Source organism: Scatophagus argus, chromosome 15 (genome assembly GCF_020382885.2).
Source record: "Scatophagus argus isolate fScaArg1 chromosome 15, fScaArg1.pri, whole genome shotgun sequence".
In the NCBI taxonomy this organism is placed as follows: Eukaryota; Metazoa; Chordata; class Actinopteri; family Scatophagidae; genus Scatophagus; species Scatophagus argus.
In genome coordinates this window covers 3,453,057-3,465,484 of record NC_058507.1, presented here as the reverse complement: position 1 = coordinate 3,465,484, position 12,428 = coordinate 3,453,057, and the positions used below count along the sequence as shown (strand labels likewise).

Here is a 12,428-nt window from a genome sequence, read left to right as displayed (position 1 = left end):
AAACAGAGCTGAACAATGGCCACATATTGTGTGCACAAAGCAAGATTTGTTGCTGCTGCTTGGCTACAATGGAAATAACTCTCAGAGTCCTTATTGTTGTCTCAGCCAGTTACCAGTTTAAGCTTATAATGCATTCTTTTTAAGTGCCTCGAAATGCCTGAAATGTACAGGAAGCCTTTTACTCCTTCTTGGTTTTATGGAAGGAAATGAAGGAAATTGGATAGGACATCACCAGAGCTTCAAAAAGCTGCTGCTTGATTTAAATCACTTAATCCTGTCTCGTAATACCTTTTTGCACCTTCAGAGGTGATAGTCTGATTACAACAACCCCCCTACAATTTATTACTATATTTTACAAGCTGTCCCTTTAAATAGGATGTCACAGCCTTTATTTCAGGGCTGTTTTTTAACTTAGTGTACCTTATAAACTGGCCACTGAGTGTATAAACCCCAGCAAGCTGAAGCTGTGTTTAGTTTTAAGTCTGCACACAGATGGAACCAAATTCCTCATTGTCTTTAAAGTGACTCCTTAAATTCAAAACTAAAACTGGTCTGTTTCTTTGTGTCTTTGAATGTGTAATTTCCTCTAATGCACTTCAGTTTATTTTATTAAAATCTGAGACCCCAAATACACTGACACTGAACTGTACTGTTTGATTTTACTGTGTTTCCATGTATTGCAGTCTTTGAACTGTCCTCTACAAATGAACTTGCCTTGACTTCTGTTTTTATGCTAGAAACCTTTCTGTAAGATCAACTGCTCCCTTTTTTAAATTGATGGTACTCATTCATTATCAATACTTTCTTTGTTACTGCCAAACACATTTTGCATTCAGGGTAATATAGGTACCCTGAAGCAGCAGAGCCACATGTTATGCACCCCCCCTCCCCACGATGCAATTTATCTATTGTGATTTGGCATCCATTCATCTTTTAAATGCTCTCTCATGATTTCCTTTGTGCACACAGAGCCAGAGGTGACCTTGAAAACGGGCCGTGTGGTGTATTCTGATGATAATTTATTCTAACATGCAAGAAACTGTCTCACTGACATGATTTTCTTCATGCTTTGTGCCATCTACACTCGCTGGAAACTTTTAGCGCAGCAGTCGGCGTATTCTCCTTTTATAGAATCTGTTTCAGGATTTCAGGGCCATGCAAATTTTGGACAAACGCATATTTTCGTTTGCTCAGTTGAGCGTGATTTAACGTCAAATTTGAACCCCTTTAAAAGGCAGATACAGGTGTCTTACTTCAGCATTTATGTGGATTATGTGGATTGTGGATTATGATTATAAGGATTGCCAACATACACAAACGTAGAAACATTCTTAAAAACATGCTTATGAAGTTACGATAAAATCGGCTTAAAAACAACACTGAATCCCCAAAAAAATATGGGTTAAGTTTTTATCTAAATATCCCTAGAACACTAAATCACAGGATCATTTTCAGAGACTCACTTTAAGTCCGTAATTTAATTTAAACCCACAAAATGATAGCAAACTGGATTTTGGCTCCAAGCTTAAAATACAAGACGTGCAAATGACTTTTGTCTCAACTTTGACTGCCCTTAATATTTCACTTGGGTGTCTGACAAAAATAGTAACACGGTCATTGTCTCTTTTTTGTGAGCCTGTCCTACTGAGCTTTGACTGACACACACATACACACACACACACACACACAACACACACACAGGGCACATTCTGTTTTAATGCATATTAATGAAGTTAAACGGCCCTCTGTACAGAGGAGACAATGGAGGAGAGGAGGGCTGGTTGTGAGCACAAAGCCGTGGACTCAGGGGAAGCAGAACAGGTGCAGGGAGGACACTGCAGCTTCACATGGAAACGACTCACTATAGGCTAATCAGTGCAGGAAGTGATCTCTTAATGTGGTCTGATGCACCATCCTCTTTCTTTTTTGTCTTCATCTCATTGTCTTTGTTGCCACACTTTGTGTCCCAGAAATCTTCTGCATGCCAAACACAAAGACCTGCACAAAACTATTTTCCATACATTTTTTTGTGGTTGCTGATGCTACTTATTCTAACTCCCCATTTTTTTATGCAAACTTGCTTTGATTAGGACTTTTGGATGTAAAGAACATCAGTTTATAAGATAGATTCACAATTTTTCAGGTATGTCTTGTACTCAACAACAGTACTCACATATCCATATGTACATTAAAACAGTTCTTCCCTGTCCCCTGCCCTTCAGATCATTGTGCCAGATCATCTGTGAGTTGTGATTTGTGACTCTTCAGTCTCAGATTGTTCTAAAGCAGTGAAATGATCCAATAATTCACAAGAAATAAAGCAAATATCAGAAGAAACTCTACATATTATATTACACTGCTGAGAAATGAAGGGGAAGTTACTTTTTTCAAATAATAAACAGAAACGATAGCAATGTTCCCATTCTCAATATGTCGGAATATTCTTCTTTATTGTCTATAATGTCATCAACTGAGAAGCAGACTGCAGTTAAAAATTCCAGCAAATTTCATCTGTATTGTGCCAAGTTATTAAAAGATATTTACAAAGCTCGGTTTAATGGCCATGTTTCGATTTCACGGAAGACGAAAAAACCCCACTAACATCTGGCTTTTGTCTTTGGTGGGAAAGAGTACAATCGGGATTCATTCCCAGGTCAAATCGCTCTGCTATACTCACGGCTATTATACTCCTTTTGGCAGCAATGGAAACATGACACGCTAATTTTCACAGATTTTCAGTACGATGCTGACAAGCAGTAAGTAAACAGTTTTCCACCAGAAAAAAAAAACAAGACAAACTTGTCTTTGTTGTTTAGGCAAGGGATAAAGGTCAAGGTGTCTTTTTCTGTGGTGCATGAGTTTTACCTTTTCCTTTTCAAACCCGTCTCTCGCAGGTGCTCTAACTTCCAGGGAGTGTAATACAAAACCAGTGGTGGCTGCCCCTTTAAGTAAACTGCTGTTGCTGCCACTGGAAGCAAACAAAGCACCACTTCTAAGTCTGTGAATTAAAAACCTGCGTACACAATGAAAATCACTGGGACAAAACCGGCCCAAATTGTGTCAATATGGCACCAACATAGTTGTGCTTTATCGAGTACACATGAGAAGGAAACCAGCCAAGACAAGATGAGGGCTGGCAAGGCATAATAGACATTTCGGCCTATTTCTCTCTAAGCCCTCTACTTTGGGCCAAAACAACCCGATATATAATCATTAGAAGGAAAAACATGTCAGTCTCTGTCAACCGACAGGGTAAATAATTCTCCTGTAACACAAAGAGATACTCTTTCCGTGGTAATAGTCATATTGTGGGAGGGAAACTGATTTCCCCAGCTCAGTAACTCCCAGCTCTGCTCTGTGGACCCTCCTTAGGGGCCAGAGAGATAATCAAGTTGAACCAAACCACGCCCCCCTGTTTCATTCTGGGGAATTTATCAGCGCCTACATGTTGAGTGCGCTGCATACTAGACCCCAGCAGGAAAGGAGAGCAGATCACCTCCACAGACCACTCATGCTGACAGACACACCAGCCGAAACGCCTATTCGCTTCTGTGGACATTAAACTCTGCAGCTCTGACAGGATGGATTTTTTAGACCGCGGTTACCTGGAAGCGCGGTCTCCGTATGATTACACCTTTAATTTTTGGAACGACTACCTCGGCCTGTCGACGCTTGTCGCCAAAAATAAAATCAACAGCCCATCCTGCAGCCCCAACTCTATAACCGAGTCTCTTAAAGCGACCCTTGGCTTGGAGGACGATTCCCCGGTTTGCTCCTGCGTAATTGGGCACGGAAGGGACAGCGACGGACCTTTGGAGTGCTGCTGCGCGGCCCCGGGCTCCCCGCCGATCTCCATCTATGATCTCAAGGAGCGCATCTCCCTTCTCAGGCCATACGAACACCTTGCCGGCGATTCCCCGCTGGGAGACAGAGATTCACCCTCCTATAGAGGAAGCTTCGCCGGCCTCGACCTGCTCTCCATGGACAGACGGCGCAAACAGACTCAGAGGTGCAAGCCGGAGCCGAAGGTGTGCGTCTTTTGTCGGAATAACGGCGCACCGGAGGAAGTTTACGGCACCCATATCTTGAAGACAGCGGACGGCAGAGTCCTGTGCCCCATCCTCCGAGCATACACTTGCCCCCTCTGCAGTGCCAACGGCGACAATGCGCACACCATCAAGTACTGCCCGCTTTCCAAAGACCAGGCGAGCCAGAGAGTGGCGAAGGGAGGCAGGGCGATTGGCAAAAGGCTGAAAATCTTCTAAGAAGAGGAGATGAAGGAAGTTTTAGTTGCACTGTAAATTACTAGTGTGTATGGCAGTAATTTTGCCCCATTTCATGCACAAGACAAGTCTGGAGAGAAAGATTTTAAGAAAATGAGAATTTTATTGACTTTTTTTGTTCGTGTCACTGCTTCATTTGTAATGTTTTCGTCTATATCTTGTAACTCTATCGGCACATAGTTTACACTTGGACGCATGGCGCGCAATATCCACCCCCCGCAGCACTCTTAAGGACTTGGTGATCAGAAATGAACCAAAGTACTGTATAGATCGACCTGTGAATGACCACCTTCATGTTGTAATCAGAAGTTGCTGTGTTTCAAGAAGCAACAGCCAGTGCCAACAGCCCTGTGCATGTGAGATGCCAACGTAAATGGATATGCAGCACTCCTGATATGAGATGAATGTTTAGTCCCGTAGTTCATTGGCGCATGGATGTAAGAAGTCTGACAGGCCATGCAAGATGCAAGATATACTTCTTTATATCGAGCACATGTTTTTCCTGAGATAAATGTTTTCTACCAAAGGAATACACTTTTGTATTGAAACTTAGCTCTGTGTTGTTTATATGTTGGATGTCCTATTTTCTTCATGTGATTTTATGTGGATAGTATTTTGCAGATTTCAACTGAATGTAAACCAGTGGAAGGTAGATTTGACATGCAGTTTGCCTAAATAAGTAGCTCCAAGCTTTATTGTTTCAGTTTACAGTCACAAGTTCAAAAACACAGATGCTGAATTGACTTTTTCTTTTCCCGTGTGGAGATGCATTCCTGCAATTCTTGTAAATATTAAAGGGATGAACAGTTTTAGCAAAGAAAAGCCTGACATTCCAAAGTCTTTATCTGTCAATAGAAATGTTTTATGTACTTATTTTTACCTTATGTATCATTGGGAAATATATTCACTGTAAATGACCTCTGAATAAACACGTAATTTGCATTTTCCTTCGACTACATGAGAGTACAACTGATTTTAAAGGGCCGTGAATCCTTCACTTCATGATTTGCTGCAGATAACATGAGTGAACATGTGAATGAGTTAAGATTATCTCGTCACATATAACTCAATAAGCACTTTCACAACTGTTTTTTCAGCTGAAAACGTCTCAACTCATGTGATATAAATATGCCACCTAGTGTTCAAAATATGAAACGACAGCATCCCCTGCCGTAAAGATCCACACTGGACTCGTACATATAAGCATTGGTTTGTTTATAAAAGATGATCTGTTACAATGACTCCAAGACAGTAGTTTTTATGATTTATAATGGATTGGTCTCTCTTGATTGGTCCAAGTGTAAGAAGGTGCATTATAATTGGCTCAGATTTGAAACCATTTAGCACATGTGAGTAACCTCAGCTATCCGGGTCAGACAACTTGTGAAAATCCTTCCTGGTCAACTCCAGAATTCAAAGGCACTGAATATCATCATCAAATTTTAGTATGGAAGGATGGTCCACGAAGAAAGACTGATATTTCAAATATTATGCATACTACATATCATCAGTCACAAATCCTACTGGGGAAAGTTTATTCTTTATGTGCAGAGGAAGGCAGCTGGTGGGTGTATTTGGTTTGGGCTTGTAATAACTGTTCTTGATGAAACTTCTCAAGATGAGATTTGTGGACTCCTGTGAGTATTCATGTTGTGCTTATACGACATGACATGAATACACCTGTGAGTATTCATGTCATGTCATATAAGCACTGCTGAGCTGCTGAGAGTTTTTTAAATGTCACCTTTTTTTGATTCATATTGTTCACTCTCTGTCTTTGAGTGAACTACGGCTGATAGCTCAAGTAAATCACACCAAAAACACTCTTGGATCACACGCTAGCTAAAAGACTGGGAAAAGATTTGATTGTCCCTTTTGGGCGAGCCGTCCCTTTAAATGTTCAGCCATCGATCAGTTTCGTTGACCTCTACTGGCAACTGCTAAAAACTGCAACAACATAAAGACCTTAGCACTGGCTCTCTGCTAATTTTAATCTACAGTCTACACTTATCAATACCCGCTAGTTAGCAACAACACTGGTTTTAGAAACATTTCCTGAATTGTCCATTTACCCGTCTTACAATAGTGCAGGAGGGTGGACATCTCTCCCCACCCCCCAACCCCAACCCTTATATTGTGCTGAAATGCCGAGAAGTATTAACAGTGTGTTTCAGCTCCCCAGAACCCCCACCTGCCCTCGGCCTGCACCCGCACACTCACACGGCCTTCTACACAGCAGACATTTTGACTTGGAAAAGCAGAGGTGCTACTAATAAGACTGTTAATGAGGGCTCTGCTCTGATCAAGTGTCCCAGTAAACAGTGCAGTATTCAGGTCTTTTACCTAAGTACAAGAAGCAAAAACACAGTATGAAAGAATTTTGTCACAACTAAAAGTTAATTAAAGGGTGATGATGTTGTGTGGCAGGATGCCAATACTTCCTTAAGACTCTCCTCCAACATATCGAGCTGTATTCTACTGAAACAAACAAAACATGGTGCTTTATTCCCTAATTTTGCTGTATTTGTGTGTGCAATTTAGAAAAGACTTTCAGAAACTGGTAGGACTGGTTGAATCAGCAGTATTCATCATGTAGTCTTAATTATTTTACTTTCAAAAGGTCCAGGTTTAGGGGGAACATATTAGCATCAATGGGATATGATGTTTTTCACGGCCACTGTTTCCATCCTCCACAAGACCCTACACCCTGAACCTTTAACTAGGTTCATTTTTAATGTATCTGCAGAGACAGATGAGAGTCAGATACTGTCCTACAACTGTTGCCAGCCTGACAGCGTCCGTCACAAAAAGCGTGTCCTTGAGTAGGAACACTTCCTGTATAAAAAACATTGTTCGATGCTTTGTTTTCAGCAAACACTATGGATGATTTCCAGGTACCCTCTGACTCATGTCTGGATGTTAAACAGCAGGAGTGTTTCTCTGTGTCAGCACATACAGATAGCACTTCCTTGCTCAGTGGTGTCTCCCACACACTGTTAGCTCAATAACATCAGTGACTCATCAATTTGCAGTCTAAATACATCAAATAGATGCGTCTAAAGATACTCTGCAGACAGCAACAGCAGTATATAGGGCATCCCAAATGGGTATCTTTCAACTAAAGGACATTCAGACCAATACAGAAAACAAAGGAGAGGAAGATAATCAAAAAGAAAAGTGCATAAGGGGGAAATATTATGTTTTAAAGTACTAAGTATAAACTAATAACATAAAGCACCAGCCATCTGTTCAATTAGCAGCAAAGGATTTTGATATGTGTGTATAGTGTGTCATTGTGTCAGTGTGTGTATAGTCATTCAGTCATTATTCATTTTGTTCAGATAAAGCGTGGACAGACCACATCAACCACATCGATCTATTCAAGTACCAAGCAATCTCTTATATGGCAATTAATGTATTGTCTTTATGGCATTAAAACCTTTAAGTGCCTGGCTCTGAATGTACATGTATTGATCCCTCTGACTGGGCTATTTCAAGTCATTTTAACAAGGTTTGACCCAGTTTTTTCACCTTATTAATGTAGATTTGTTAATTGCTTGACAGATGGATCTGAGCCTGCAATGAGGACATAAAGCAGAATAAATTACGCCTCCAGAGGTGCACAGAGTAATGAGAGTAATTGGTTGCAATGCCATTTTTAAAGGCAGAGCAAAAGAAATTCTGCTCTACCACATCAGCTGTGCCCATTCAGCCTGAGAGTGAATCTGAAAACCAACCTCCTCCCTTCTCACTGCAGCAGTCTGCTATTGGCCTGGTGGATGCTGACAGCACCGATGTTTCTCTGTGGTGGAGGGGAGGGGGGGCAGACTCACTCTATAAAAGCCAGGGATCTGCAGCATCACTGAGCTGGTGCAGTGCAAAAACGCTCGCTCATCCTCACCGATGGTGTGCAGAACAAGGGGGACATAAAAAAACCTTCTGAAACTGAAAACATCCATATCCTTTTCTTAAACAAAAAAAAATCCACAACAAAAAATTCATCATGAGCTACGATTCCTACATCTCCTACCGCCGCCCGTGGGACAGCTACAGAAGCTCCCAAGCCACCACCAAATCCTCCATGTCTTCCTCCCTCTTCTCTTCTCCTCGAGGGCCCCCGTATGGGAAGAGGATCCTGAGGCTGGCCTCCTCTTCCCTGCCGGACGGGTCTGAGCGGATGGACCTGGCTCAAGCCAGTTCCCTAAACTCAGAGCTGCTGGGCCTGCGCTCCCAGGAGAGGGAGCAGCTAGTGGACCTGAACGACCGCTTCGCCACCTACATCGAGAAGGTGAGGCACCTGGAGCTGCAGAACCGAGCCCTGCTGACCGAGCTGGAGGCATTGAGGAGGCGGCAGAATGACCCGTCCCGTCTGCAGATGCTCTATGAGGGCCAGGCACGCAGTTTGAGGGCCATGATAGATTCGGAGAATGGGGAGAAGATGCGGATGGAGGCGGAGAGAGACTACCTGCATGATGTGTATGAGCAGATGAAGGAGCGCTATGAGGAGGAGTTGAGGCGGCGTATGGATGCTGAGGAGACCCTGCAGAGGGCCAGGGAGGAGGCTAGCAGGGCCGCGCTCTCTAACTGTGATGCCGAGGCCAGCGTGGCCTCTTTGTGTGACGAGATGGCGTTCCTGAAGAAAGTGTTTGCAGAGGAGCAAGCAGAGCTGCAGGCCCAGCTGCAGGTGGCTAACATCAGCGTGGATGTGGAGGTGTCCCGGCCCGACCTCTCCACCGCCCTGCGAGACATCCGGGCACAGTACGAGCGGCTGGCAAACAAGAACATGCAGGCCGCTGAGGACTGGTACAAGAGCAAGTTTGCGAGTGTGGCGGAGATGGCCAGCAAAAACAACGAGGCTGTGCACGCCATCCGGGAGGAGACCATGGAGTACCGGAGGCTGCTTCAGTCCCGCTCCTCGGAAATCGAAGCTCTCCGGAATGTCATCGACTCCCTAAATAAGCAACTGGAGGATCTGGAGGAGACGCAGGCCAAAGAGGTGGCAAAGTACCAGGTGAATGAGGGATCCTGAGCTGCATGAACATTCAGCCAGTAGGGGAATGTGAACTAATATTTTGTGTCTGCTCTGATTTTCTACCCATTTGTCCTCTGATATGACTTGGGGATTTTTCAGCTCTTGGATCAGAAAGATTGGAGCATCTCTGCTTTAACAGGCCTCAGGGTTGGATGAGCTGGCATAATGATAACAGACATCACTCAGAATAAAAGAAAATAGGTGCAGAAAGTAGAGAAACAACACCAAGAAGCCATGCTTCTTTTTGCCACAAGATGTAAATATATTCTCTGCAGCAGCTACACCCTCCCGACTCTGAGGCTCAGCAGGAAATGATGACAGGCTCACAGCAGAGGTGAAAATCCGCAAGGTTACTGTCTGAATAAAACTGAGATGGCACCACAGAGACACGCAAAAAATTATCAGGGTTTCTAAAGGCTGTTCATGTTACAAATTTCCAGTCATTTAGAAGCCAATTTCTTCAAGCATAAGTAACCTAAAAATAAATATCTGTCATGAATTTGTTTAAGGCCTACATGTTTTTATCTTCTTATGTCGAGCTTCACCGGTTGTGATAACAGCTGCTGTTTTTTTTTGGGTTTTTTTTTTGCCTTCATAGATGAGGATAAGTGAGCTGGAGCAGGATATCACTGACGCCAAGCAGGAGATGGCGCGCTACCTGAGGGAGTACCAAGACCTGCTCAATGTGAAGATGGCTCTTGACATTGAGATAGCTGCATACAGGTGAGAACTGGTTCTTTTCTGCTCAGCACCAATACTCGATCCTTAACAAACATGATTTTATGACTTACTACGGAGTAGCATGTTTTAAAACTCTCTTTAGATCTCAAATGAACTAAAGAAATGATGTTTTTCCACACTTTTAGTTGTATAAATAGAATAATCTGTTTCCTGTTTCCTGTTTCCTTTCAGAAAACTTCTGGAGGGGGAAGAGATTCGCCTTGCTTACCCTTCCCTTCCTGCCCTAAGCTAAACCTTAAATGGCACCAGCCTGGCATAAACCTGAATTCTTCATGCCTCATATTTTTCCTGCCCTGACCTGAACATCACCCCTCTCCCTCCCCCATTTCTCCTAAGTTCTCCCCTCTGTCACCCCCCCCCCCCCTCCAATAAAATACCCTTTCATTTACTCCTCCCCAAATCGCAAACCAAAGCTCATCATTCTCAAGACAGATGCCCTTGTGCTAAACAAGAGGTCCACCAGAAGTCCCCCTTCTTCTACACACAGTCTGACACCACACACCACAAAGATGGCAAACTGTAAAATGCAGAGTGGCTGCACTGCATTAGTTACATAGCTATATCGGACGGCAATATTGTTTTGGCTGAGTTCCTTTCTGCCACGCATGTTAAGGTCCAAGCAGCAGAATTACTATTTGACTCTTCTGAAGCCTCATTGTGCAAACATTTGACCAATTGTTTGTGAAGGAGGACAAAATTTGTTTTATCTCTTGATGCTTGGACTTTATGTGTGCTTAAACTGATGCAGGAAGGTCGCAGCATTATTGACTGGGAACTCTACCAATCAATTATGCACTGTCCTGCACCCCTGGTTCTGTAGTAGTAGTACTAGTAGTAGTCAGTGAACCAGTAACCTTAAAAATTTCTTTTGAATATATTAAAGGTTCATTTTGTCCTTTTTAGTTACTCTTCCTTTGCATTTACATCTGAACAAATTCTACAAGTTTAGATTTAAAAACCAGACTAGTTTGGGTCTTCTTCCTGTTTGGCCAGTTGTTTAAATTTCTAATTTCTAATAAACCTGTCTTTCCTTGCATAACCCTCTGGACATGTAAATGCTGTGGAAGACTAACTGTTACTGGTTTCACCTTATATTCATGCAGTGTGTTTCACAGCCTATTTGCATTAGATTTTGTTTCTGTTCTGTGAGTTCATTCAAAGCTAAACGATGAAACTGAAAGATACCTGCAGGAGCTCCTTGTTGTTTGTCTGCTGGTGTTAGATCTAAACGGTGCTTTACATCTGTGAAACGAATACACAGTCTGCACCATTACGCTTGGTGTAACAGCCTGTAACAGCCGGCAACAAGCTGAATAAACATATAACTGACCTGCAAATCAGTTAGCATCTCGTGTTTTCCTTTGACCTCATTTCAGTGCTGTGTCTCCACTGTAGCGTTCACGTACAACAGCCATTTTCCCATGTGGTGTCGAGTTTGGCAAATGGCTAATTCCATATTTAATCAAGGTGTGAAAGGGTGTAAACGTAAAAAGCATTCAGACGTATCCATACGCACAGCACAACCCCACAAGATATTTTTTAAGAGAAGTCACAGATGTCAACAGCAGCCTCATTTTAGCACCGACGTCCATTAATAGTGTGTTTTAAGAAGAGCTGCTGAGACCTTTCTATCACCAAAAATGCATTTTAAAGTGGTAATTCAGACAAATATCAATATTTCCAGACAGGTGATCATACAGTTAGGTGATCTGTGTATTTTGAAAACGTTTGATTGTAAAACTCATTCACTCACTCACTCAGTCATTTTGAATATGTTTTACGGGTGATTTTTGATTTGTGACGTGTCTGAGTTTCAAGGCTGCTCTAAACATTTTCTCTCCAACATACTGTATGACATTAGCAAAACAGGCGTCTCTTCATTTCACAGCAGCTTAAATTTCTCCTCACTTACAGCACTCGGTGTCACAGGAGCTACACGCAGCGGCACCATTTCCCATCATTCCATGTTCCTGGCGAGCTGACTGTAGCTGTAATGTGTTAGTGCCTTCCCTCAGCAGGATCAGCAGTCACCAGGCTGACACACACACCAGTGAACCCTGAAGGAACAGACGAAAAACAGTTTTCACACGTATCACTAAAGCACATTGTGAGTGTAAAACAACAGTTCAGCATACATTACATGAAATATTTTCTTATTTTAATCTCATTTTAAAGGACATCAAACACAACATCTGTTATTCTCAATGAACTTTAAATAACTCTCTAAAGCACTCTTTGGTATACATTTGTTTGCAGTATATTTTTTGTGCTATACTGGTTTATTAGGTAAATTAAAGAATGAATTAAATTGAATAAATTAAAGAAAGAGTGAATCCATTTTCAGTCAAGTAAATTCTTGTGCCAGGGATTAA

The 12,428-nt window shown here is 42.4% G+C and overlaps 3 protein-coding genes across 5 annotated transcripts in view; 2 read left to right on the top strand and 1 right to left on the bottom strand.

Moving 5' to 3' along the window:
- Positions 1-12,114, bottom strand: part of alms1 (ALMS1 centrosome and basal body associated protein) — a 59,184-nt gene extending 47,070 nt beyond the window's left edge. For all 3 annotated transcript variants that reach the window (XM_046412687.1, XM_046412686.1, XM_046412688.1), the window contains exon 1: positions 11,969-12,114. In XM_046412687.1, the coding sequence (XP_046268643.1) occupies positions 11,969-12,007 (39 nt within the window). In that variant the 5' untranslated portion in view covers positions 12,008-12,114. The remainder of the gene's footprint in view (positions 1-11,968) is intronic.
- Positions 3,407-5,858, top strand: LOC124071790 (nanos homolog 1-like). Its single transcript, XM_046412708.1, has one exon. It carries the CDS (start codon positions 3,582-3,584, stop codon positions 4,263-4,265), a length of 684 nt encoding a protein of 227 aa, XP_046268664.1. The 5' UTR covers positions 3,407-3,581; the 3' UTR covers positions 4,266-5,858.
- Positions 8,162-10,420, top strand: si:dkey-33c12.3 (uncharacterized protein LOC335380 homolog). The gene is made up of 3 exons (XM_046412707.1): positions 8,162-9,294; positions 9,914-10,038; positions 10,228-10,420. Exons 1-3 carry the CDS (start codon positions 8,287-8,289, stop codon positions 10,286-10,288), a joined length of 1,194 nt encoding a protein of 397 aa, XP_046268663.1. The 5' UTR covers positions 8,162-8,286; the 3' UTR covers positions 10,289-10,420.
- Positions 12,115-12,428: the final 314 nt, after the last annotated feature.